Source organism: Alternaria infectoria (assembly GCF_024043175.1).
Source record: "Alternaria infectoria strain BMP 0036 chromosome Unknown scaffold_7, whole genome shotgun sequence".
Lineage (NCBI taxonomy): Eukaryota > Fungi > Ascomycota > Dothideomycetes > Pleosporales > Pleosporaceae > Alternaria > Alternaria infectoria.
Window position 1 is genome coordinate 213,089 of NW_026250696.1, and position 23,767 is coordinate 236,855.

The 23,767-nt window shown below is 54.3% G+C and overlaps 6 protein-coding genes across 6 annotated transcripts; 2 read left to right on the forward strand and 4 right to left on the reverse strand.

Annotated features, from left to right (window-relative positions):
* Positions 1-651: 651 nt before the first annotated feature.
* Positions 652-2,642, reverse strand: CWC22 (pre-mRNA-splicing factor cwc22; the record flags this gene model as incomplete). Its single annotated transcript, XM_051496334.1, is given in 2 exon segments — positions 652-741; positions 753-2,642. 2 exon segments carry the CDS (start codon positions 2,640-2,642, stop codon positions 652-654), a joined length of 1,980 nt encoding a protein of 659 aa, XP_051353054.1.
* Positions 2,643-2,882: 240 nt separating this feature from the next.
* J4E92_004951 (uncharacterized protein) lies at positions 2,883-3,251 on the forward strand (the record flags this gene model as incomplete). The annotated part of the gene is made up of 3 exons (XM_051496335.1): positions 2,883-2,885; positions 2,939-3,019; positions 3,072-3,251. The coding sequence occupies 3 exons, from the start codon at positions 2,883-2,885 to the stop codon at positions 3,249-3,251; spliced, it is 264 nt and encodes an 87-aa protein (XP_051353055.1).
* Positions 3,252-3,399: 148 nt separating this feature from the next.
* J4E92_004952 (uncharacterized protein) lies at positions 3,400-6,743 on the reverse strand (the record flags this gene model as incomplete). The annotated part of the gene is made up of 3 exons (XM_051496336.1): positions 3,400-3,863; positions 3,918-6,532; positions 6,583-6,743. 3 exons carry the CDS (start codon positions 6,741-6,743, stop codon positions 3,400-3,402), a joined length of 3,240 nt encoding a protein of 1,079 aa, XP_051353056.1.
* Positions 6,744-7,422: 679 nt separating this feature from the next.
* On the reverse strand, positions 7,423-10,674 carry J4E92_004953 (uncharacterized protein; the record flags this gene model as incomplete). Its single annotated transcript, XM_051496337.1, has 3 exons — positions 7,423-8,285; positions 8,337-10,445; positions 10,494-10,674. 3 exons carry the CDS (start codon positions 10,672-10,674, stop codon positions 7,423-7,425), a joined length of 3,153 nt encoding a protein of 1,050 aa, XP_051353057.1.
* A 1,995-nt stretch (positions 10,675-12,669) lies between these two features.
* J4E92_004954 (uncharacterized protein) lies at positions 12,670-14,371 on the reverse strand (the record flags this gene model as incomplete). Its single annotated transcript, XM_051496338.1, has 3 exons — positions 12,670-13,233; positions 13,289-13,749; positions 13,804-14,371. The coding sequence occupies 3 exons, from the start codon at positions 14,369-14,371 to the stop codon at positions 12,670-12,672; spliced, it is 1,593 nt and encodes a 530-aa protein (XP_051353058.1).
* A 1,715-nt stretch (positions 14,372-16,086) lies between these two features.
* On the forward strand, positions 16,087-17,348 carry J4E92_004955 (uncharacterized protein; the record flags this gene model as incomplete). The annotated part of the gene is made up of 2 exons (XM_051496339.1): positions 16,087-16,885; positions 16,936-17,348. The coding sequence occupies 2 exons, from the start codon at positions 16,087-16,089 to the stop codon at positions 17,346-17,348; spliced, it is 1,212 nt and encodes a 403-aa protein (XP_051353059.1).
* Between the last annotated feature and the right edge of the window lie 6,419 nt (positions 17,349-23,767).

Genomic DNA, 23,767 nt, shown 5'->3' on the forward strand with positions numbered 1-23,767 from the left:
GTCCAAAACCCATCCTACGAATCCCTGCGTCTCCTCGACGGCGGACTACTACCATCCGTCTTCACCCTTGGTGCCGGACTCCCACTATCATCCCTCTTCATCCTCGGCGGCGGGCTAGCACTAACCTCCCTCGCCTTGCCATTAGCCTTCGACGGTGGCGGCGGGCTACTGGTATCCCTCCTGCGAGTGCGACGCGGCGGGGGACTACCACTATCCGCTCTCGCCTTCCCTTTACCCTTCGATGGCGGGGCACTGCTAGAACCACGTCTACGCCTAGGGGGCGGAGTGCTAGAGTCACGACCACGACGGCGCGGTGGCGGGGAGGGAGAACGCGAGGGGGATGTAGTGTACTTCCGGCGGCGTGTAGGAGGTGGAGAACGGGACAGCGAGCCGGATGGGCTGCGTCCCCGTCGTGTGGTCTTGGATTTCGGGGGTGGAGAACGGGATCGGGAGGATGAGGGGCTGCAGCCGCGTCTCCTGGGCGCGGGGGAGCGTGATCGAGAGAGGGAGGTGGAGTAGGAGCGCTTGCTCTTGAGTTTGCGTGGTGCTGGAGAGCGGGATCGAGAGCGGGATGCGGAGCTGTAGGAGTCGCTTCTGCCACGGCCTCCACGTTTGCGGGCTGGGGTTGGGCTGCGTGTGTACGAGCGTCCTCTAGAGTCGGATCTGGACCTGGATCTTGAGTCGCGCCTTCTGCGAACCGGGCTTCGGGAGCGTGAGTAGCTGCTCGAACTGTAGCTTGATCTTGACGAAACGCTGCGGTCGTCGTCGGAGTCGCTCTCTGGCTCGGGTAGCGGTTTCGGCTTGGGCGCAGCGTTCTTAAGCCAGTCGCGCATGCCTTCGGTAAGCACACCCATACCGATCGCGGTGAAGTAGTTGATCGAGAAGCGGGTCTTGCTCTGGTCGTCGGCATCGGTGGGGAAGAGTCCAGTAAGGCTGTCTTGTAGCATGGGGTCCTTGAAGCGCTCCACAACGACCTTCTGCCCGAGAGAAGCTAGCAGCTCTTCAAACAAGATCTTGACGAAGATACGCGAACTGGAGGTGGTATCTTCTTCCGTCATCTTGACCACCTGGAAGACGTGCCAGCCGATACCGTCGGATGCTAGCAGATGCGCGAAGAACTGTGCGATGATACGAAGGCGGTTCGTTTCGAAGCGGTGGATAGTCTCGTAGTAGTGCGCGAATGCTTCCTCGAAAAGGTCGGTCCACATCCTGTTCAGCTTGCAGAAGCGCTCTCCAATCATGCCGTAAAACTTCTCGTATGTGCGCTCCTGACTGGCGCACTCGACGATCATCGTGGTGAGCTCGTTTTCCAAGCCATGTGGCAGGTTGATGCGCATGAGTTTGTGCACGCACTCCTCGAAGCCACCGCTGCTCTTGATGGTCAAGTAGATCGTTCTTCGCAGGTTAACGAGATCCGCGTTGGTCTGATCCTTGACGTCCATGGCCTTCACTTCCTCGTCCTCTTCATCCTCAGATGACGCATCTGTGTATCCATCATCGTCGCTACCCTCCTCTTCGCCAAGGATCTCTGCCTTGATCTTCGCGTACTCTTCCTCGTGCGCTTCGTAATCGGGGTCGACCTTGAAGAGGTTGAGGCCATCCTCAACCTTCAAATCACCCTCGAGCGTGTGGTTGTGGGTGATCTGATCCTCCTCCTCTACCAGGTCCAAGTCCTCCCTGATAACCGGGTTGTCCTTGTACTTTGTGCGTCGGACCTCGAAAAGAACCTCAATCATATATTGTGTGCGCTTGTCGATGTCGGCTTCGTGGAGGATGTTGCGCATCTGGTCGAAGATAGCGTTCGCGATCGCAGGCTTCATCTCGTCGAGGAAAGCGCCGACCTCTTTCATGATGCCGACGGCGATCTCAACAGAGTCGTCGGAGGGCTTGTTCAGCAAGAGGAGCAGGATCTCGGCGATCAAGATCTCGTGGACGACTTGCGTGTTGACGAGGTGGGAGAGGAACATGGTACTCGATAGCGCCACAGCCTTGTCGTTCCTCCTGAAACCCTTCCTGAACTGCACAATCAGGCGCCGAACCAGCAGATCGCCAACTTGAGGCAGCTTCGTGTTGACAATAGACACCATAGCCGCATAGATAGGCGTGAAAGGCAAACTCGCCGCTTGCGCCTTCATAATAGCTCTGCAGAACAGCCCACGTCCGCGCACCAGGTTCTCCGAGAACAGCTCCGGCACAATCATCTTGATATTCGCAGTATTCGTCTTGTTGATCAAACCCTGGATCGACTTCTTGAGCGCTTCCCAAGCCATGCGCTGAAATTCAGGGCTACTCTTATCCGTAATCGACTTCTGCATCTCGCGCAGGCGCGCCGGCGGGATATACGCGCCTCCAGCACGTGTCTTGGAGTCGTCAACGGGCAGCTTACGGTTCGCGCTGAAGGCATTCTGGAAAAGCTTCAACCGCGAGTCGTCATCGGGAAGGTCGTGGGTCGTAGGCTTTGGCGGCGGGCGACGGCCAATACCGCCATTGCGACGGTCGTCCTCCTCTTCATCCCTCCTGCTTCGCTTTGATGGCCCAGCACTCGGTCCATCGTATGGGGAGCGCTCGCGTTTGCGCGGAACGTCTTTGGCGTCGAGCTCGGGCTCCGGTGAAGGCAGGCGAACGGCTGATGCGACCTCCATCGTCGCGCAGTGGGTCGTGTTGGAGGTGGAGGATGGCGAGTGTTGAGGCGGAGAGTGACGCGCTTCGCAAAAGTTTAGCTTACAGGCGGTTGGGCGATCGAAGGTTGCGGCGAACGGGCCGCGGTTTCGCCGACAGGGGTCTTGGCTTGGCGTGACTTTGGGGGGAAGGGCCAGCGAGGTGATTGTAACCACCGTTACTCCAAGCTAATACACTCGTTCACTCTTTCGCCAATCTTCACAATGGTATGCTCTCACACGCGTGGCATTCAAGGCTGTGCACTGACCAACCATCACAGGCCGATCGCCTCGTAGGCCTCAGCATGCTCGTCGCAGCGACTGCCATCTTCGTCTACTACACCGTCTGGACTCTGTTCATGGTATGCTTTTGTGTGATCACTTCGTTCTGGTACATATACTGACTCTATATAGCCCTTTGTAGACGACGACCACATCCTCCACTCCCTCTTCCTCCCACGCGTCTGGGCCATCCGCATCCCCGTCATCCTCCTCATCCTGGGCACTACAGTCGTCGGCAGCTTCCTCTCAGTGGTTATGATCAGGAGCAATCGGAAGAAGGCACTCAAGGCCAAGCAGAAGAAGGCCTCATAGATGCTTACGGCATTGGGTGCGAGCAATAATCTTCCACAAAAGGGGTCAGCTTGGAACGGCGCAAGAACATTTAGTTGCGTCAATATAATTGGATTGGTAGCTGGAGAGCCGAGAGGCATAATGAAGTCGTTCAGATGTTCAGTCTCGCCTACATGACATTGCAGTTCTCTTCTGTGATGACAACCGGTCCACCACCCTCTCCTTCCTCATCACCTCCACCACCAGCACCCTGCCCACGGGCAATATGCCGAGCCAATTGCGCGAAGACAGCCTGGCTGATGAAGTAGTCGTCTCTTCCACCCTTCCTGTCCATGTCGTTCTGACTCGTAATCTGATAAGCCTGGTGCATCCTTCGTCGACTACTGAGTCCACCAGGGGCAACCTCATCGTCACTGTCGCTAGGGGCATCGACTGCAGGCTCAATTTCAGCCTCAGGTTCGGCAGCGCGGTTGCGACGGCGACGACCGAAGTTCAGACTGGAGAAAGCAGCCGGATCGGACGAATGCACTCCGACACCTTTCCGTGCGTTACGCTGTAGCTGCGCATCTGGAGAGAAGATTTTGATAGTGTGGTCGATACCGGAAACCGCCATTGTAGGTTCATAGGGGTGGCCTGATCATGTTAGAGCCTGCGTCGCCATGTTTGTGTACTTATACTTCGACTTACCTTGAATGACATTGACCACCTCTCCATCTCCCTCCAGGATGTTTACAAGTTCCGCTGTCTTGCGATCCCAGATGAACACGTGGCCAGAGTCGCTTCCACTGACCACATACTCATCCTGCAGTCCGAAGTAGTTGACGTCTTTGACTGTCCTGGCGTTGCAATGCCCAGTATAGACACGTGTATGAGGTACACAAGGTATATCGCGCTCCACCTTCCATCGTCCGTAGCGACTGCGGCCAAAGTCCGATCGCCATAACATGTTTCCAGATCTTGTACGGCTTAGTCCTTCTTCATCTTCGTCATCAGTGTCATCTTCTTCTCCATCATCCGATTCTATATCACCATCACTATCTTCATCGTCATCATCGTCATCATCGTCGTCCTCTTCTTCTTCATCCTCGTCTTCGTTCTCTTCATCGGCGCTCTCAATGGCCACAGAACCCGACTCGTTAGCGTTAGCAGAGCTGGAGACAACCTCTTCCTGATCACTGCCATCTCGTGCCGATGTGCTGATGAGTTCTGCATCGCGGACCGGGCCCTCGTCTACCGAGGGATCGATGTCCTCCTGCTTTTCTCTCAACGCCTTTTCTTCCGCTCTAATCGTCTTGTCGGATATGCCCTGGCCGCCGTAAGCGCGGTCTACGAAAGCGAACTTGATATCCTTGGCGGCATTGCGCAAAACACCCCTACCAACATAGTACACCCATCTTCGTTTTGCCGTAGTTCGAGTTTGTGTGGGCTCGCTAGAAGATGATGGCTCTGATGTGGACTCATTCTCGCCAGTGAGATCCGCAAATGGTATCGTGATTGCATGGCCGAACGCATCAACAGCCTCAAACTCAGAGTCATACAAGACTCGAGTGCTGTCTGTCTCATACTTGGAAGCATCGACGTTGATGATCTTAGTGTCGTCTGCCAATTCAATCAGGTATGGGATCAGTCGTTCCTGGATGGCGTCCATATCCGAACCATGGGGGATGGGCAATCGAGTGCTACCACTTCGGCTCGAAAATCCTTCCACGACTGCTCCAGGGCCACTGTCGATCCATAACAGTATGGCCTTCAGAAAGTCGTATCCAAATTGCTCGTGTTGTGGTGGATCGCGTTCTCTTGGCGCTAGTTGTATTGAAGCGAAATACTGGGCGATCAAGGCATCAGAGCTGGATCCAGTCAAGAGTTGTCCACCTAGCACCCGTGCCAATGTCCCGGCTGCTTGCACGAACCGACGAGACGCTGCCCTGCTATCGCGAAGCTTGTTTTGTACTGCAACGTCCACAGGATCTGGATCGATTGGGTAGCCCCACGTTCTATCGATGTCGTCCATGTCGGGCAAGATCGAGTTCGCTAGACCTACGATGGACGTGCATGCGAGGTGGATTCCAGACTCCCCAAGCTCACCTAGCTCGAAAATTCGTTTCGCTATCTTGACGGTTGTACTTGCGATGCGGTAGTGGTCTGATGCTCGTAGATCGTTCAGTTCCTCCTGGGTCATGCGGTTCTCAGCAGGAGGATGAATACGGATATCTTCGCTCTGACCGTTTCCATATGTCACTCGCAGTGCTAGGTCTTCATCGGCACTTTCGGTACGTTGTCTTGATTCGGCTCTCTCGATGCCTTCTTGCGACAAGGTACTAGACTTCGGTCGCTTGCGTTTCCTGTTCGTGTCCTTCACGCGATGGCCAGATGCACTATTCGAGGTCTTGATGGGCGTCACGTTCTCTCTAGCATCTGGCGCCCGTAGAATATCGAAACTGTAGATGTGATCCTGGGACCAGCTCACAACGAGCTCGTTCGGCTCGGCATCACTGATTTTGCATGCTGTAATATGACCGCCATCATTTCTCTTCATGCGCTGCTTTCCGTTGGGCGCAAACTTCTTCACACATTGCGTTGCCTTTCCTAATAGCTCATCGTCATTATCGTTCCAATTCTCTGGACTTGAAAGCCTAGATCCACGCTCGTTGTTCAAATCGCGGCCAAGCATCCGGCGGTCATGCAAGAAGCAGTGGAGATGTGCTCCACCTAACGCAATGTAATGCGGCTGACTAGGCGAGCATGACACGGTATTGAGATCCAGTCCATATCGAGCATACGAGATGAGTGGCGGCGGGATGCTGTCCGAGGCGTCTTCATCTCTCGCCCAAGCGGGCAGCATGGTGTCTCGTGGGGGTGGATATGCCTTGGAGGGTTGCCGTACATCCCATTGTCGTACCTCGCCATCGTTCGAGCACGTAAGGAAATAGAAGGGGTTGTCTTCAGTGACGATCCGCTTTACCGTGTCGGCGTGGCAACGGAATGCCTTCGCGTTGGTATCCCCTTCTGTGAGCGTCAGTCTACGGCGTGCTCTGCCTGTACTGCCCGCATTGCCTGTAGACCGGAGGGCCGAGTGGCCTGAATGCTCGATATCGAATATCCGTACATCGTCTGTCGCGCTGACAATTGTGCGATCGTTGGAGTAGGGCATGAACTTCACGGAGAAGATATTAGACTGATGTCCTGTCTGGATTGAGGTGGTAAGATTGAACTGCGACGTCGACGATTCGGGGTGGTACGAGTGGATGTTGATACGATGGTCGTCGGAGCCAGAGGCGAGGAGGCGGCCAGAGGTCGACCAGCTGGTAGAGTCAGACTCTGACACCGATTTATAATTAGGGTGATTGCATACCTGAGAGCATTGACACATCCATTATGGCCTTCTAGTTCGTTCACGATATCGAGGTCGTCCACCCATTTGCGGTCGCCGTATATTGATCGAATGTCCGAGTATTTCCTAGGCTGCTGTCCGACTTCGCGCTTAAGTAAGCGATCGTATACAGTGTACTTCATCGTGGCACGTTGTGTAGTTTGCTAGAGGGTGGATGGATCTTGAAAGCGCAGCTCGAGGAAGTCGCGAAAGGCAAGAGCTACCGGAGGCGATGCTTCCAAAAACAGCTGAGCAAGTGCGATGTGAGGCTGTGGGGATAAAGTCAATCAGGTGGCACAATACGCAAGTGAAATCGCTTCTGTACGGGCATCGCGACAAAGAGGTTGTGGCGTTGGTGCAGGTTGCGCGTTCGCGTGTGTTCAATGGTCGCGAGGGAATGACGAAAGGTGACTCCACCCACGTTTTGGAGCTCCAAGCTTCACCCCCGCGGCCTCCCGCAGCCGATCCCCAACACCCGTCCCCCATGCATCATCAAAAGGCTGGGGCCAGCCCTCAACATTATCAACAGTCACGAAATTACCTCTGACATCGCGCTATCTATTCATCACGACGAAACACCTCGGGATTGACGCGCATGCTGTCACATGTCTCTACGAAGCGTGTGGATTTCTAGCATCTTCTAGCCTTGCATCGTTGTGAAAGTTTGGCGGGCATAGTTGATATTGACGAAGTATGAACAGAAAGAATAATCGCGCGTACTCGCATGGCATACAACTACACCTAGTGGTATCTAAAAAACGTACGAAGTGACATGAGAAACGTAAACATCCAACTACTAAACAACACTCTTCATCATCCAGCCTAGAAAAGTAGAACAGCACCGGCAACACCAACAAGCATCATGAATCCAGCCCCAACACGGCTAGCAGCGCCCTCGAACTCTGCAGGCGGCATGTACTGGGAAGACATGGTAGGCTTACCAGTACCAGTAGGCATAGGCGCGTACATGCTGGTACCGTTCATGGCAGGGCCGGCGGGAACGTAAGGAGCACCTCCAGCAGTTGGATAAGGAGCAGGAGTGTAGGTGGACATTGCGACCTTGGTGAGGGTCATGTACATGGTGCTAGTAGCCTCTTGTTCGACTGGCTTCTTGGGGTACTCGGGCATGGCAGGGTACTCTGCGGCCTTGGAGGCCTCGGGCATAGATGGGTACTCAGCGCCCTTGGAAGCTTCAGGAACGGAGGGGTATTCGGCAGCCTTGGAAACCTCAGGAGCGACAGGGTATGCGGGCATCGATGCTTCAGGAACAGCGGGGTACTCGGCAGCCTTGGAAGCCTCAGGCGCAACAGGGTATGCGGGCATAGACGCCTCAGGAACGGCCGGGTACTCGGCGGACTTGGAGGGCTTAGGAACCGCAGGGTACGCGGGCATAGATGCCTCAGGGACGGCAGGGTATGCAGGCTTGCCTGAAGACATTGGCTTAGCCGGGTAGTCTGCAGGGTATGCGACAGAAGGAGCAGATGATGGGTATGCGGGCACGTTGGTGGCGGTAGCGATGGGCTTGGTGATGGTCACGGTGACAGTGCTGGCAGTGTAGACGCTGGTGGTCCAGCCCTCAGGTACGTCGGTCGAGCCGGTGGGCTTTGCGCACTTGGTGCAGACGGTCGCAACGTAGGTGGTGGTGACGGTGGTCAAGCCAGTGGGGCAGACATCGACGTAGGTAGCTAGGAAATGTTAGTGATATCTGTGTGCTATAGGGTTTGTTGCAAACTTACTTGTGACGACTGAGGTGGTGGAGCCGGCGGGAACCTTGGAAGACTCGGGGTACTCAGGCTTCTCCGTTACGGATGGGATGCTCACGTGGCCAGTGCTGGATGCAACAGAGCCCTTGGAGCTCTCAGCAGGGTATGTAGCAGAGACAGTGTCGGTGGGGTACATCGGCGATGCGGTGGAGTATACACCAGATGAGTAGACAACAGACGAATGGACTTCGGATGGGTAAACGGCAGAGAATGACATGCTGTACTCCATGGAAGGCACGTATGGGGTAGAAGACGCAGCCTCGGGGGTGGACGCAGAGACTGAACCAGTAGGGTACATGTCGCTGGAGCTTGAGGCCGACGAGGACACTTCGCTGGAAGCAGAGGTCTTGCTCGGGGAAGGAACGTAGACGGAGCTGCTGGCGGTCTCGGAAGCAGAGATCGTGGCGACAGATGACGGCTCAATGAGGGTGCTGGAGACGGTCTCGATGGTGCTGGAAGTCTCGTATACCGAGCTGGCGCTGACAGTGGCGGTGATCTCAGGGACGGAAGACGACTCAATCAAGCTGCTGCTGGCAGATCCGATGGAGCTGGAGCTCTCGTATACCGAGCTGGCGCTGACAGTAGCCGTGATCTCAGGGACGGAAGACGACTCAATCATGCTGCTGCTGACAGACTCGACGGAGCTGGCAGTGATAGTCTCAGTCGGGAGAGGAACGTAGACTGACTCGCTGCTGGAGGCAGATGCAGAGATTGTAGCGATGGACGAGGGCTCGATCATGGTGCTGCTGACGGTAGCAACGGAGCTGGCGCTCTCACTGGCAGTGGGCATCTCGCTGTAGACTGAGCTGCTCTCCTGGACGGAAGAAGAGCTGGAGGCGACAGAAGACGACTCTGCGACGGATGAGCTGGAAGAAACGTGGACGGAGCTGCTGCTGGAAGCTGAGCTCGAGGTGGGGTAAGCAGACGAAGACTCCGCGCTTGAAGAGGTAGCGTAGCCAGAAGACGAAGCACTGCTGCTGGTGATCATGCTGCTGGGAGTAGGAGTGCTGGAGGAGACCATGCTGCTGGAGACAGGGGTGCTGGAAGTCACGGCGCTGCTGGAGATGGGAGTGGAAGACGAGACCATCGTAGACGAGACGAGAGTGCTGGAGGATGATAGCTTGGTCGAAGTCGGGGTAACGGTCGACGAGGACAGAGTGCTGGAAGACACAACAGGGTGGAAATCCTTCTTGAACGTTCCGTCAAGAGACTTCTTCATCCAAGTACCGAATGATTGGCCGTATGTTGGGTTCTCGACAGAGACAGTCGCTTCCCATAGCATAACACCACCAAAGTTGGGGTGGGTCTTGTAGAACCCAAGCAAGTAGTCTGCATCTTCAGGCGAGACATAGTGCTCCTTGTGGGTAGGGAGACCAGCAGGACCGGCAGGCAATCCGATGTAGAACTTGGCGCCGGGGTTCATCGATTTCCTGATCTCGCTGGTCCATTTGTCGAAGGTAAAGGTGCTGGGCTTTCCGTTCTTCTTGTCCTCGACTTCCTTGGCAGCAGAGCACTCCCAAGTGTTGTAGAATTGAGTGAAGATCATGTCGAACTTCAACTTCTTCATTATTGGGGAGATCCTCGCATCAGGGACGATGCACTGAGGAGCGGCAGAGAGGAGCATGCTCGAGTATTTCTTGACGTAGTTGCCGAAGAATTCGTAGTTGGCGTAGATGAATTTCTCATCGCCTCCAGGCATGTCGTAGAATTGCGCTTCAAGGTCCATGTCAAAGCCGTCCACGAACGCGTCACCGAACGGGCGCGGCTTGTCGGCGGCCTTCCACTCAGGGGTAACCTTGCCGTAGGCACCGAGCAAGAACTCGGCGGTCCATTCGGCGACGTCCTGGTCCTTGAGGTAGTAGTTCGTAGGCCAGCCACCTCCGATAGAGAGCATGACCTTCTTGCCCCTCCTGTGACAAGCATTGATAGCCTCCTCTATGCCGGGGCATGAACTGTATAGAGTGCTGTTCTGCTTCAAGACCGGATCGTAATATACATCACTACCACACGCGTTGGCATGGTTGCTTCCGGGGTATGCGCCTCGCACTGTAGGGAACGAGTTGATGACTTTTCGGTTCAGAACTATTAGCATTGCTTCCTCGTGGACGGTCGAAAGATAAAGTAACTTACAGCCGATGTTGACAATGTCGACGTTAGGGTCAGTGCAAACATCGATGAGTGGGATCTGATCGTATCCCTGTCCCCAGTACATAGCAATGTTCGTCTTGGCGGCAGCGTCGTAAGTCGCAGCGACGCTAGAGACAAGGAGTCCAGCTGCGAAAGCAGCGCGAGTGAGGGTTGAGGGAGACATGATTATGGTATTAACGATATAAACAACGATATGCGGTTTTGAATGATAGGACGGCCGGGGCCAGTAAAGATCGTGATGAGCGGACTCAACGAAAGGACGCAAGCAAAAATGCTGCAATTAGGATGTAGACTCGAAAGAGTGACTTGACGACGAACTGGAAAGCAGTGCGACTGACGATGAGAAAAGAAGACATGGGAGATTGCACTATATCTAGTCTTGGCCCACAGGGCTGTACCTGCATGAGCGAGAAGGGTCGGACGCTGACTGCGCCGTTTGGTGGCATGAGGCCATCGTGCAGATTCAGACGGCAGACATCGTGTGCCTGCAGGAACAGAACGATGGCTTCCGTAGTTCCATGCCATTGGTAGAGGTGCCTGGATCCTAACTGCTTCGGGTCTGAAGTGTCGTCGGGCGTCCAGCAGTACCTGCGTCTAGGCGAGCGCTAACCATCAACATGGCTTTTGGAAACGCTTCCATGTGATGCCTCACCCTAGCTTCAAGACCGGTGAATGGGCCGTGTCTAAGTATCGATAGCATCAATCTCGGTTAAACCGTCGAGAGTGCTCCTTCGACCGTCAGCAAAAGGAAGGAGAGTTGCTGATGCATAATGGAACGGCTCAGGACGGCATTCGGTCCAGCTTCCCGGCGGCGTCTTTGTTGCATGCCTATAGTATGGACAGACACATAAAGCCAACAACCTCTGCTCGGGTTGGTATTGCGTCTTGCGCTGGTTTGGCAATCCCGGATGAGTTGGAAGAAGAAGATCCTGGTGCCAAAGCGACCTCCTGAATCTGCAGTCGGTACCCGTGGACAGTGTAAACACCGGGTCTCTCGGTGGCTGCCTGCAGGAATCTTCTCATGGCTGCATGGTTGCAGTGGTTTCATCCCAATGGGGGTACCGGTCCGAACAAATTGGTGAGTTGGTGTTGGGATGGCGTCGGCTACGGCTCAAGCGATGCTTAAGTCAGGGGCACCGAGCGTTAACCATTCCTCTTCGAGACAGACCCTTTCAGCCCTGTCAGAACCGCATCCTTCAAATAAGGGTGTCTATCTTCAGCCGTCTTGGCTTGTGTGACAGTAGCGATCAATACAAAGACATGGTCTGCTCGAGCACCTACGCCTTGTTCATCTGGCTGCGCCCTTCGTATACATATCATCCGCCTGACCGTTCTTCTGCCGCATCAGTCAGCCAAGATTTACGGCGCAGTATTCTTGGTGGGGAGGTGTGTGGGTCTAGCCTGAGACTAAGTTTTCCTGCGGGAGGTTCGCGACAGTGGCTACCCATTGGCATCGCGAAAATGACACGCCCAAGGGCTAGCAAACGCGCTGACGCGGGACCAATGGTTTGACCACAGCGGGAGCTATTGAAAGCTGCATCGCAAAATCGGCCGTAAGGATAGCTTCTCGTGCTTCTGAGTCATCTGCATTGCCGATGTTCCGTCATCGTGAGCATGTCGCAGGATTTTGGAATGAATGTAACCTCGGAGCGCGCGCGTGCCGCAGATTGCTGGGCGAAGGAGTTGGGAAGGGCGCGCATGTATATTGCGCTGGAGTCTTCTTTGAGAGCTCGCGACAAGACTCTTCACGCTCGCGCACGAAAGCCAGAAGGACATGACATATGCGCAGTGGTGCGTGGTATGACGGGTCCGGGGTCTGCAACGTGAACGGGTTGCGCAGTCGGTGCGAGGTGATGTGCAGACCCACGGCGGGTGGGTGCCCAGTGCAAATCATGGGCTTGCGTTCGCCGATCCCCATCCAAAACGACCGCGCGGCACTCTTCTTTGCAAGCTTAAGCAGACCTCACATCGCCTAGGAGAACGACAGTGGTGAGTAAAGTTGTACAGAATTCGTGTCTATCTATTCAGTCTAAGCATGAATTATAAAAGTCGTAAGTTTCGTGATGTCCCTCCAAAGCATGCCCGTCCATGTCGTCTCATTCCCAGTCGGCGTTGACGAGACGCAGCTCACAAGCCTCCTAACGTTACTTCCCCTTCATCAAGCGACAGCAAAGCGACTCCGCTCTCGCAATGTCTTGCCGTATCTGTACAGTGCAAATATGCCAAACGAACACAACACCATGCATCCCGCCAGCAAACTCACACCACCATCGATCCCAATACCCTGGAACATGGGTCTGGCGAACAGGATCGCCGCAAACGCAAACGCGCTTCTGCTAAGACTATTGGCACTAAAGATGCTGGCTGCGTATGTCGGATAGATGTTAGGGATGTACAGCAAAACGCTTTGCGCGATGAAGTAGATCCCAAAACAAGTAAGACTGAGACCGATGGTAGGCACCATCCAGTGGACCGAGGGTCTTGATGCCCATGCGAACATGAACAGCCCTACCGCGATGACTGGACTGGCTACCATGCCGGGCCATAGATGGTTTTCGAGCTCGCCGAATGTCCCGTTCATGAGCCGAGGGAAGACGCGGTACTTGAGGTACAGCACGTGTGCCGCGAAGGCGCCAAGGCAGGCTGGGAGGATACAGAGGAAGACGAGGCCCGTCGACTCGGCATTGAAGCCGTAGTATACAGGATAGACGAGAGGTAGGGACTACGATGGATGCGTCAGTGTGTGTCCTTGTGGTTTGAACAAGATGAGTGCTTACCTCGAAAAATGAGTAGTAGATGCCGTAGCACAAGCCCATGTACACCGTCGTGAACAAGATGGCGGGGTCGAGGGCATTGATCTCCCAAGGCTTGACCAGCGCGTCGAAGAGCAGGCTGCTAACCTTCATGTTCTTTTGCTTTCGCTCCGAGGCCGACATCAGCTCCTGGTTTCCTGTATCCTCTCGCATGCGCTTCGCTTTGTAGTACAGGATGGTGGGTCCGGAGCTCTCCGGCAGTACCAACAATATGGCTAGGTATACTGGACCTGCGATGATGAGCAGTTCCCAGCTTGAGAAGCGCCAGCCCAAGTCCTTGACGGCATACGAAGATAGCGTAGGTCCAAGTGCAGGACCGAGTGTCGCGACCGCCGCCCAGAGCGCAACCGCAAACGGGAATTCAGCCATTGTCCATATGTCCCCGAGCGATGCGCCAGCCGTGGCGAGACAGGGTGAGGCCATGACTGCGCGTCGAAGTCAGTATGTATCGTACAAGTGATCCAAAGAATGTCACTTACATCCCAAGAGGAAGCGCAATACCATCAGACCAGCAAAGTTGTCTACCAGCGCAGTCGGTATGCACAGGATGATGAAGAAAAAGCCAGATACCGCATACGGAGGGTTCCTGCCGATGGCCGGTACTTCAGATAGCGGCGAGAAGAGCAGGCATCCGATACCATAACCCAGCACATAGAGCGCAATGCCGAGCGAGGCGGCGACATGACTGACGTCGAACTTGTCCATGACCGCTTGTTGTGAGGATGTGTATATCGAAGAGCCGACGTACACGGCAAAGGTGTAGACGCATAGTAGCACAGTCACAAGTATCTTGTGGGACTGAGGCCAGTTCTGAGGGTTGCTTGGGTCGCTTGGTCCATCCCAGTCGACGAGGGTGGTCTGGTGCTGCTTAAGCTCTGTGCCAACAGCATCTCCAGCTCCAGGGACGGCTTCCTTTGGAAAAGGGAGATCGTCAGTCGACGATGATGTAGATATTGGCTTTGCTTTTGTACGCGCATAGTCAAATTTTCGATGCTTGATGTAATGGGCTAAGGTTCCGATGAAGGAGTGCTTGAAAAGGTATGACATTTTGGCGATGCTATCGTAAGGTTGTTGTCGATTGGGGGGAGAAGCTAGACAGAACGGAGAGGTAAGTAGGGGTAGCAGTAGCGGCCCTGGACAGCCAGATGTGAGGAAGATAGGAAGGTTTCCAAGGCAGGCGGGCTTGTAAGATAAGTATTGAAACGTGGTGATGTTGCACAACACTGAGAGTCTCTGCTACAGGCTTATATCCTCCATCGTGGCTGCTATCTTAACTCCACGTCTTACACGCCCAGCATCTGGGTTTGTCAGACTCTCGCGCAACGTGAAGGTACAGCTCTTGGCGTGAAAAATAAACAACAGGATATGGACGTTGTGTCAGCGAGTTGAGCCATGGCGATAGCGTGCTCTTCGCATATGTCCCCGATAGCTCCTAAAACGGCAACAATCTACGAGGGTGAGTCTCACTCTCGACCACGTACCGATGCGCCATTGCAGGCTACAGTGACTACTAGGCCGATCTAGAGATTTCCAGCGCTGCGACTCGTCGGACACTTCTCTGACGTTAGTTCAACGAAAAGCCTCTGGTGTTAGCGGAGTCAGCGGACATAAAACGTGACTGGACGTCAGATCTCATGATTCATCGACCAATACCTGCGGCATGTGTAGAGTGTGTACATATAATGTTGTCGCTTGGACGGACGAATGTACGGAGAGGTCGGAGATGCGAATGCTCGAGACACCAGATTGGCGGGATAGGAAGCGAGGTAAGCATGTACAACCCGAAAGAAGTAATCACCGATCAGCCTCAAAGCCTCCGGTCGGAGTCATCCTATCAATGTAGCCATGAGAAAGCAATGCGTACTCGAACATGATGAGATTACTGATAGCAGGCTTACCAAATTGTCAGTATATAGGGTATCGATAGTCCTCCGGTGGAAACGTTCGACAGTTTTCGTCCGAAACCACAAACTCTCCGGAATTTGTAAGTCGATACTGTGTGTGCGAAAAAGCAGGGTCGATGCTGATGACAAAGAATGGCTGCATTATCAGATGTGGCTGCTCGCAGCTGCTGCTATTCGTCGAGCCAAATCTCTTGTTGATGGCGTAAGCAGTAAGCACTATGATATCTTATCGCAAACGCATACATGCATCGATGTCGCAAAAGAAAGTAGTCGATTGTCGAAGTCAGGAAAGATCCAAGGCCAAGTCGTCCTGTCTGGCCTCGAGAGCTAAAGTTGGGTGGGGCAACCACGTGATGCGGGGATACTGACGTAAACGCGTCCGTCGCGTCTGGCCCCTGACGCCGTCGCTGTCACCCAGAAGTCACCCAGCACACTACCACAAGATGGCCCACCAGCTGCACTTCTACGTCGTATCACCCTCGCGCAATCACTTCTACACGGGTTCTACGGAACGGATGGGAAATTGATTGGACTAAAAAAAAGGTGCCGAGTGAAATCCACGGTTCACCATCGTGCCCCCTCGATGAAACGGCCATCTCGGCTTTACTACAATACGACCCAAGTGCCGTTCCTAGCAGGACACTAGGTTTGTACCAAGGGCCCGGACGTTTGCTTCGCCCAAACGTCTAGGTCAGGAGCTTCAACTGGAGGCGCGAACGATTTTCGTGGTATGTTGCACCTGCTCCATTCTTTCACTCGCGCGCCTTCACCAAACCCTTTGTTCTTGTTGCTTCGTCGCGATCTCCATAACCTTCCCTTCTTAATGGCACTGCAGTTGCGCAAGAACTTAGTCTCCTAATGCGCTGTCATAGATTCTACTCCTTCCGCCGCCATCCGCTATACTCAGCATTCCGGATACTGGTCCTTTTCTTTCTTGTCTGGGACTCGCTGCACTGCCTCTCCTTGTCCAAATATCAGACATCTGCGACGACCGGCCCGCCTCCACCTCGAAACACGAAGCGCATATACATAGCCTCTCAGCACTGGAACGATGCGCGGCTGCTCCGGGAACATTGGAACAACGCGCTGGTAGCATTGGTGCAAGAGCTGGGTGTCGAGAACGTGTTCGTATCGATATACGAGAGCGGAAGCTATGACTATACCAAGGGCGTACTGGAAGAACTCGATGCTGCGCTGGAACCCTTGCAGGTGAAGAGGTCGATACAGCTTTCCGACAGATCGCACGCGGACGAGATCGCGCAGCAGCCGACGGACCACGGATGGATCAAGGCATCAGACGGGGAGACATACTTGAGGCGGATGCCCTTTCTGGCGACCATACGGAATCATGTCTTTGAGCCTTTGGAACGCCTGGCTGCGGAGGGCGAGCAATTCGATACTATACTGTTTCTGAACGACGTGGTGTTTACCCCGGAAGACGTACTGCGATTGCTGGACACCAATGGCGGACATTATGCGGCAGCCTGCTCCATCGACTTTAAGAAGCCGCCGCAGTTCTACGATACCTTTGCGCTCCGAGACTCAAGCGGCCATGAAGCCTTGATGCAAACTTGGCCTTACTTCAGATCGTACGCCTCGAGGCACGCAGCCGAGAAGCTGTCGCCAGTGCCCGTTGCGTCATGCTGGAATGGGATCGGTAAGTCAGCCATTGTCTTACCTCCTTAGAACTTACTAATCAATACACAGTTGCTATGCCCATCGAGCCCTTCCTCGCCAACCCACCCTTACGCTTCCGCGGCATACCCGACTCCCTCGCAACATCACATGTCGAAGCGTCTGAGTGCTGCCTGATACACGCCGACAACCCTTTCTCCACGAGCAAGGGCGTGTTCCTCAACCCCAATGTCAGAGTCGGCTACAACGGTACCTCGCATGATGACGTACACTCGCCGGATGTCATACTGTCTCCATTCCAGATCTTCCGATCTTTATGGCGGAGTCGCATATTGAGGTGGACTACAACCAGCCTGTTCAAGGAGCAGGTCGTACGTATGAAGTTGGGAAAGTGGACTGCGGAAACAAAGAAGTCCGAGCCCGGCGGCTTTTGCCTTGTCAACGAGATGCAAGTCATTATTGAGACTGGGTGGAAACACATGTAGCTGTGAAACCAAGATACTCATCCTATTCGATGCAGGTCCTGCTAAGATTAATGTGTTGACTGTGGTGAATCTTTCGCACCATGTGACTTCGATCCGTGAGAAGTTTGTTTAGATGCATCTTTGACGTGCGTCGGGAAAGGGAGCAGAATTAAGACGCACGTCTCAACCCGAGTTGATTCAGAAGCTGTATTCCTGACAGACTAGTCGTGGCTCAAAGGAGAGGACGGGCTTATTGCCTACGCTGATGGCTTTCATCAGCGACATAGCATAAGTCTTCTTCGCACTGCTTCTTGGAGTCCGCGGGAGTGTAGGAATTCGTGAGACTAAACCAAAGCTCGCCATCCGAATGCGGCTTGATGGGTGTTGCATTGCTCTGCTATTAGCTTGACTTACTTGTTTCAACGCGCGCTTTCAAGTGCTGTGCTGTGATCTACTGCATCTGTCTTGTCACTCCAAAATCATAAAGAGTAGGTACCCGCAGGCACAAGAGCATGCTGCGTCGCACAAAGACTAAGGCAGATGCTCGCTCCCTCTCCGTCGTGCTAGACAAGGCAGCTAAAGCTGCTTGGTAATACAGAAAGCGCGTGTGCAGCGATTGATCGCAAAAACATGTTCGCCCAAGGCTGCGATAACACTCCGGCGACTTGTTGCTCTCTAGACTTCTTACCTATGCTAATACAAACGTAATGCGTACGTTGTAAGCATACAGCATCTTCACCTAAAAGAATCGCGAGCACTCTTGCGTGGCAGAACAGCGTGTGCTCGCTTAGCGGCAAAAAGAGAGATAGAGGCAAAAAGAAGACAGGAGCAGGAAATCATGTACATAGCAGAGCAAAAAGGAAAATCAAAAAACAAAAAGTTCGGATCATCGTTAATCGGACAGCTATAGGGATTGAAGCTGCCCGACGATGATCCTAATCTTTCTTATACCTCTTAGCCGTAGCTGAACCTCTTTGTTGCCGAACCTCTGTGTTAGTGACCTTAGGAAAAACAGGACGTACCTTAGCCCATCATATTTATATACCGCCTGATGGGTGGCGGTCAGGATCGAACCTGGGTGTGAACCACGGAAAGAGGTGAGGTGCCTTTTCCATTACGCTACGCGTCTTCACCGCGGAGGTGGGATGATGGAATATAGTACATTCGAGGCCTTTATATCTTGATAGGACCTCAGATTGGGTATATCTGGTGTAGAAGTTGGTGAGACTTTGTGGGATCTTAGCGAGAGAGTCGTGCGGCGATGACGACGACGAGGCGGCAGCGTTGCGGGGATTGTATGCACACAGGGTCCAGTTTGTTTGGCCTGCGGCCCTGGCAACGGCAACGGCAATGGGGCGTGTCAGTAGGCGTATGACTCCCTTGCCAGCGTCTCCTTTCTACTCCCATGCCCCGACGAGCATCCAAGAGATCATGAGCACTTCATGTCCAACAAAATACGAGGCCTTGAGCTCTCTGAGTCTAGTACTGCATCTGAGATGGACTCGACTGATGCTAAGACTCATTGCAAAAGCTTAATGCAATGTCTGATATCCATTGGCAGCACTTAGGGGTTGGCCACCTGAAATCATGAGCTTCCAAAGGGTCGTGCAACATTGCAGCAAGCTTGCAGCGCCTCAATGCTTGTTGTGAAGCGATCCTGAAATCTCATGATGATCCTCGCAGACCACAACAACCCTTTGCCTCGACCAACAACAGACCGCAAGCTGCAACTCCTCAATGTCGATGAAGAATCACTGCGGCGCTGCTGCGGAGCTCCTATTGAGGGATAAGGCTTTCACAATGCGAGGTACTTCGAGATCATGTTCCTGTCCTTTGCCGCCTCTATGGCCATGGTGTTGAGCCTGGCGCTGGCTTTGGTCTCCTCCGCGGCCTCAACACCATCTCCAGACCACCACGATCACCGCAACCAGCACCACCAAACCGACAACGACAGAGCTACTGACCACCGCAGATAAGCTCTTGTGATGCTGGGGCAGGTCTCAACAACCTTGCTCTCGCTGACTTCGAGACTGGCCAGGCCGCCAGAAGCGCTCCCTTAACAGCGGACCTCTTGCGACAGCGGTACCCTCGCACGACGGGCGCGCCTAGACAGCAACACCATCGAGCAGCCTTTGCGCAACATAGCCTCCTTCCTCGCGAGCCGCATGACCCCCTGGAGCCTTGCCATCGAAGACGGGGGTGTCTGCTCGACGACTTTGTCGCATCCCCGAAGGCATCCCCGCAGCGCCCGACAACTGTCTATAGCAGCGGCGACGACAGGGTAACGCAATGAAGTGGCTTGACGGAGACCTTCAGGCAATTCGCAGAGAGGAACGTGTGGGTATGGGGCGGCCGCCTTTACCTCCCCTCGGGGGCTGCGCCTGGAGACATCCTGAGATCAACGAGCGGGCATCAAGCAATGCAGGAACAGCAAGCTCGGGAACCATCTTCTCTGCTTCTGCGGCAGTGCTTAGAGACTCAGACGATTGTCCTTCTCCTCATATCGCAGCGCCTCTCCGAGCAAGAAACACCCGAAGCCCGAGTCGCCAGTAGCGCCCCACCAGCATGTCTGCACGGACAACGAAGCAGCGCCTTGAACAATGAATCATCAAAGACCTTGCAATACAATGGAGTTTCGCCTTCGCAGCTCATCGAAGGGAGCCAGACTACACGACAGACCCTCGACCGATCGGTTCTGACGAAGCGACATGGCTACAACGACCACAATGTTGAGTCTTAACATTGAGACATCAAACGGTTGAGGAATACAGAGCGCTGAGATGGTCTCGAGGACATCGCCCATGAACGACTGGGACGAGGGTAGACGGCCAAGCCAAGCTCCCAAGGATACCGGCCATCTATCTGCTCTGACCTGAACGGAATACACAAGCGACGGCGACGGCGACGGCGGATGCTAAGCATGACTGGCGACGGACCGAATGATTCCGAGCACAAGATACCCTCAGCCCGCGGCGACACATCTCCACTTCGAGCTTGGGCAGCGTCGCCCAGGCGTACAAGGTTGGGCAAATCTGAGTGGACTCGACACAACCGGCCTCGATAAAAGGCAACACGATGGAGACTTCGTTAAAGTTTGTCGATGATGTTTGCTCTATCCTCCGGAGCTGCGTTACAGCTGAGCTTGGCGCAATTCCATACTGGGCTTGAGAATGAAGGCCGCTGTCGGTCGGACTGTCCTGGAACAGTTCGCTGTCGACCCCAACGTCCCGTTGACGTTGATGACCCGTCTTCTTCCATCTCTTGCTTGACGAGGTATCTCTGGCGAAAGATGAAAGGAAATTACTTCACAATCATCTATCATCCATGACGAAGATTGTCAATTCCTGTATGTCTTGGGACCATCTCCTTGCATGGACGCACTAGACCTCCGAAGTACCCTCGCTGGCGCTTGAGAGTGGAAAGACCATCGACATGCATGGCTGTGCACGTTTATGACCTGGAAGGCCCACATGCTTTGTTGGCCATCCCGTCGACGACGAGATCCAGATGCCAACTGTGATCGTCCGAAGGCTAAAAGACCTATCATCGACACCAAAAACGCGAAGAATCCTCGCAGCTGATCAGTAGACGGGGCGATCCGACATTCCTGGATACCGGCGCTGAGAGAAGTTTGCAACCTTGGCGGATGTGCCATGCTGCTGTTGTACATAGCCGGTCCGATCAGATCCGACACAACACCATACGTTGTTGCTAGCCTGAGCAGTCAAGCAGGTGGATGCTTGTTCTTGCAATGCCCGGGGTTGAAGACATTCTCCTGGTGTTCTTGCTGCTAGCCTCCTACTCTGACCTTGGTTCATCAACATCAAAACCCTGGGTCTACCGTGGCCGTCCGGAGGTATCTTGTCGTCGTTATCCGCGGCAGTGCCGTTCGCGCGCGCTCTTGGCCGGCGGTCACAGCATTCTACCTCCGCTGCGGTACCGAGTAGAACAAGGAGACCTGTCGTATTGGGTGGATGTCGATTCTCGATCCACGCAGTCTTGACGGCGAGCGCAGATCATATTCGTACCGCAGCTTCCCACTAAGGTACTGCGAGCTTCAGGTGTATTTCGACTCCTTGTGGTAGTAGTGGATACCGTCTTTGCATGGGGTACGAGTTGTCGCGGCGCGGCAGGCCTGTCTGAAGGGGCAGCACAGACATCGGGCTGCAGTCGCAAGTAAATGACGGCCAGCGCTGAGTTTGCCCGCCTTACCACCGTGTCTTGGTAAAGGTCAACCGTGATCCCAAGTGAGGGGTGTACACCGGAAGTGGGCTTTTCGCCATGTCGTCGGCCGTCCGCCCTGGAGGCAGACGCTCCGCTCGAGGGGCTGCGATTTGCCCAACCGTCAAGATCGATATCAACGTCGTCATCTGCTGTCGATGCGATGAAGGTCCAGTCGAAAGCTGGTTGCGCGATCGATAGGCGGGGTGTGTATGCTGGTCTGCTTGTCGTGGTAGCGGGGAGGTAGAGATGACGACGGTATCGCGGCTGCATGTCAGACTCACGAGAGCATTCTGGTCGCAAGTAAAGGGAAGCTGCCATCATGCGCAGCCGCCGGAAACCAGCTCTCTTGACCTTGATCGCTCTGGTGGTGTCGCTGGTCGTGTCATGCCTGCGGAGATGCCTTCGGAGCTCCGTCCGCCGCCGCCATCGATGTCGCGACGTCCTGGTGGAGCTGCAAATGGACTGGGCAGTCTCTTCAATGTCCAAGTCGCCTTTTCCGGGCCTCCTCTGCCTTGTATGATCGTCGTGGCGTTGGCGCGGAGAGTGTAGAGTCCTGTATCTGCGGCGGGCATCCGAACGAAGCCGCGGCGGCCTGTGAAGGGGCGGAAATTGACACTTCGAGCATCAGGTCGAAGGTCTCGCGAAACCGTATCAGTAGAGTGTCGACTGCTTGTAGACGATGCTGTCGTTGCCGTAGAAGCGGTGGTGTGGATGTCGTTGGTGGGGGAGAAGTTGCGGCGGCGATGAGGGAAGCCACGAAGCTGCCAATTAGCGGCGCCGCGAACATCGATGCGAATGAGCGAGCACTGCAAGACAGCAGAACACACTGGCTGCATGCATAGCAGAGGGCCAACGCGTGTCTCGTGAGAGCGCGATGAGCAAGACGACGGCGGACGAGCGAGGAGGGAGCAGAGTCGCCCTTGCTCACCCCCAAGAAGGCCGTACTATGAGCATACGCTTGATGCATCTATAATCATCAGCGGCCGAACGTGGGCACTTTGCCCCCTTGCATGCTGCTGCTGCTGCTGCTGCCGCTGTAAGCGAAGGAACTGCTTGCGTGCAGTCTCCGCGTCGCCGCAAGACGTGGCAGCCTTGAATGTCTTCAGGAGGCGCATGTGCATCTTCATCGCGAGCTGCAACACCGCAACGAGAGTTCTCAAGCCTCAAACAGATGGATTTTGATGCGATAATGATGGAAACGCCATCTCTAAGGCATGCAACGACGTCGAAAATGCACTGACGTAAACTTCGCCCTTCCCCGTTGAGGCATGGCTTCCGACATGATTCGCGCGCCATCTCGAACTTCATCCCATCTTTCTTCCTCCATCCTAGTGGAATTCTATCAGCAGCAGCGGCACGACAAACCAACTCAAGGACTCAGCATGTTTTCTGAATCGCATCCTCTGGTCACCATGATGTTGCTCGTAAGGAGATTGCCACGCACGGTCCGCGCACATGGGATTTCGACCTCCAGCCCACCAAGCCCTTCACGACAACAATGCCCTGGATATATAAGTCTACTATTTTCCAGCTACTTCGCCTTCGGGCATCTGGCATTTTGTAACGATACAGAGAAGCTTAGCATGGCCCCTGCACTAAGGATGACACGCTCAAAGCAAAGAGAAGAAACCATTTTTTTGCAGTTTTTTTAGGCTCAAGAGTTCGATACCAGCGACCGACCTTTACGATCGCCGGACGTATTGCAAGTTTCTCTTTTTGGCAACGTGGCGACGCTGGTGTGCAAGTAGCGGTGCACTGCCGACTCATTTTCTGCCAAAGTCTAGACGATTCTCCAAGCACCTAAGGCCAACCTATTGGCATCGTAGAGCGGCCATTTCTCGCTGATATGGTACAGCTTGGATCCCACGATAGGATATTGGCAGTCTTTTGCCAGAGCATACAGCAGTCTCACGTGCTTCATGCATGTACAAGAGGCTCAATCCTGTGGGACTCAGGAGCTGAGGAGCTAACATGTGTCTTCGCATCAAGAGCCGACAGTCACAGTACGCGTCGTAGGTGCTTGGCGAGCTTGAGAAGACACTGGTTATACACCTCTGCTGCTACGTATGCGGCAAGCTCTCCTGGTCCTGTCGCTGTGTTGTTGTTGCTGCCCGAGGACATGTATGACGTGGTGGTCCCAGCGCGCACAAGGCCTTTGTTTGTATGCAATTTCTCGCCTTTCCCCAACGATAGCCTTGACCGCACACTCACATCCC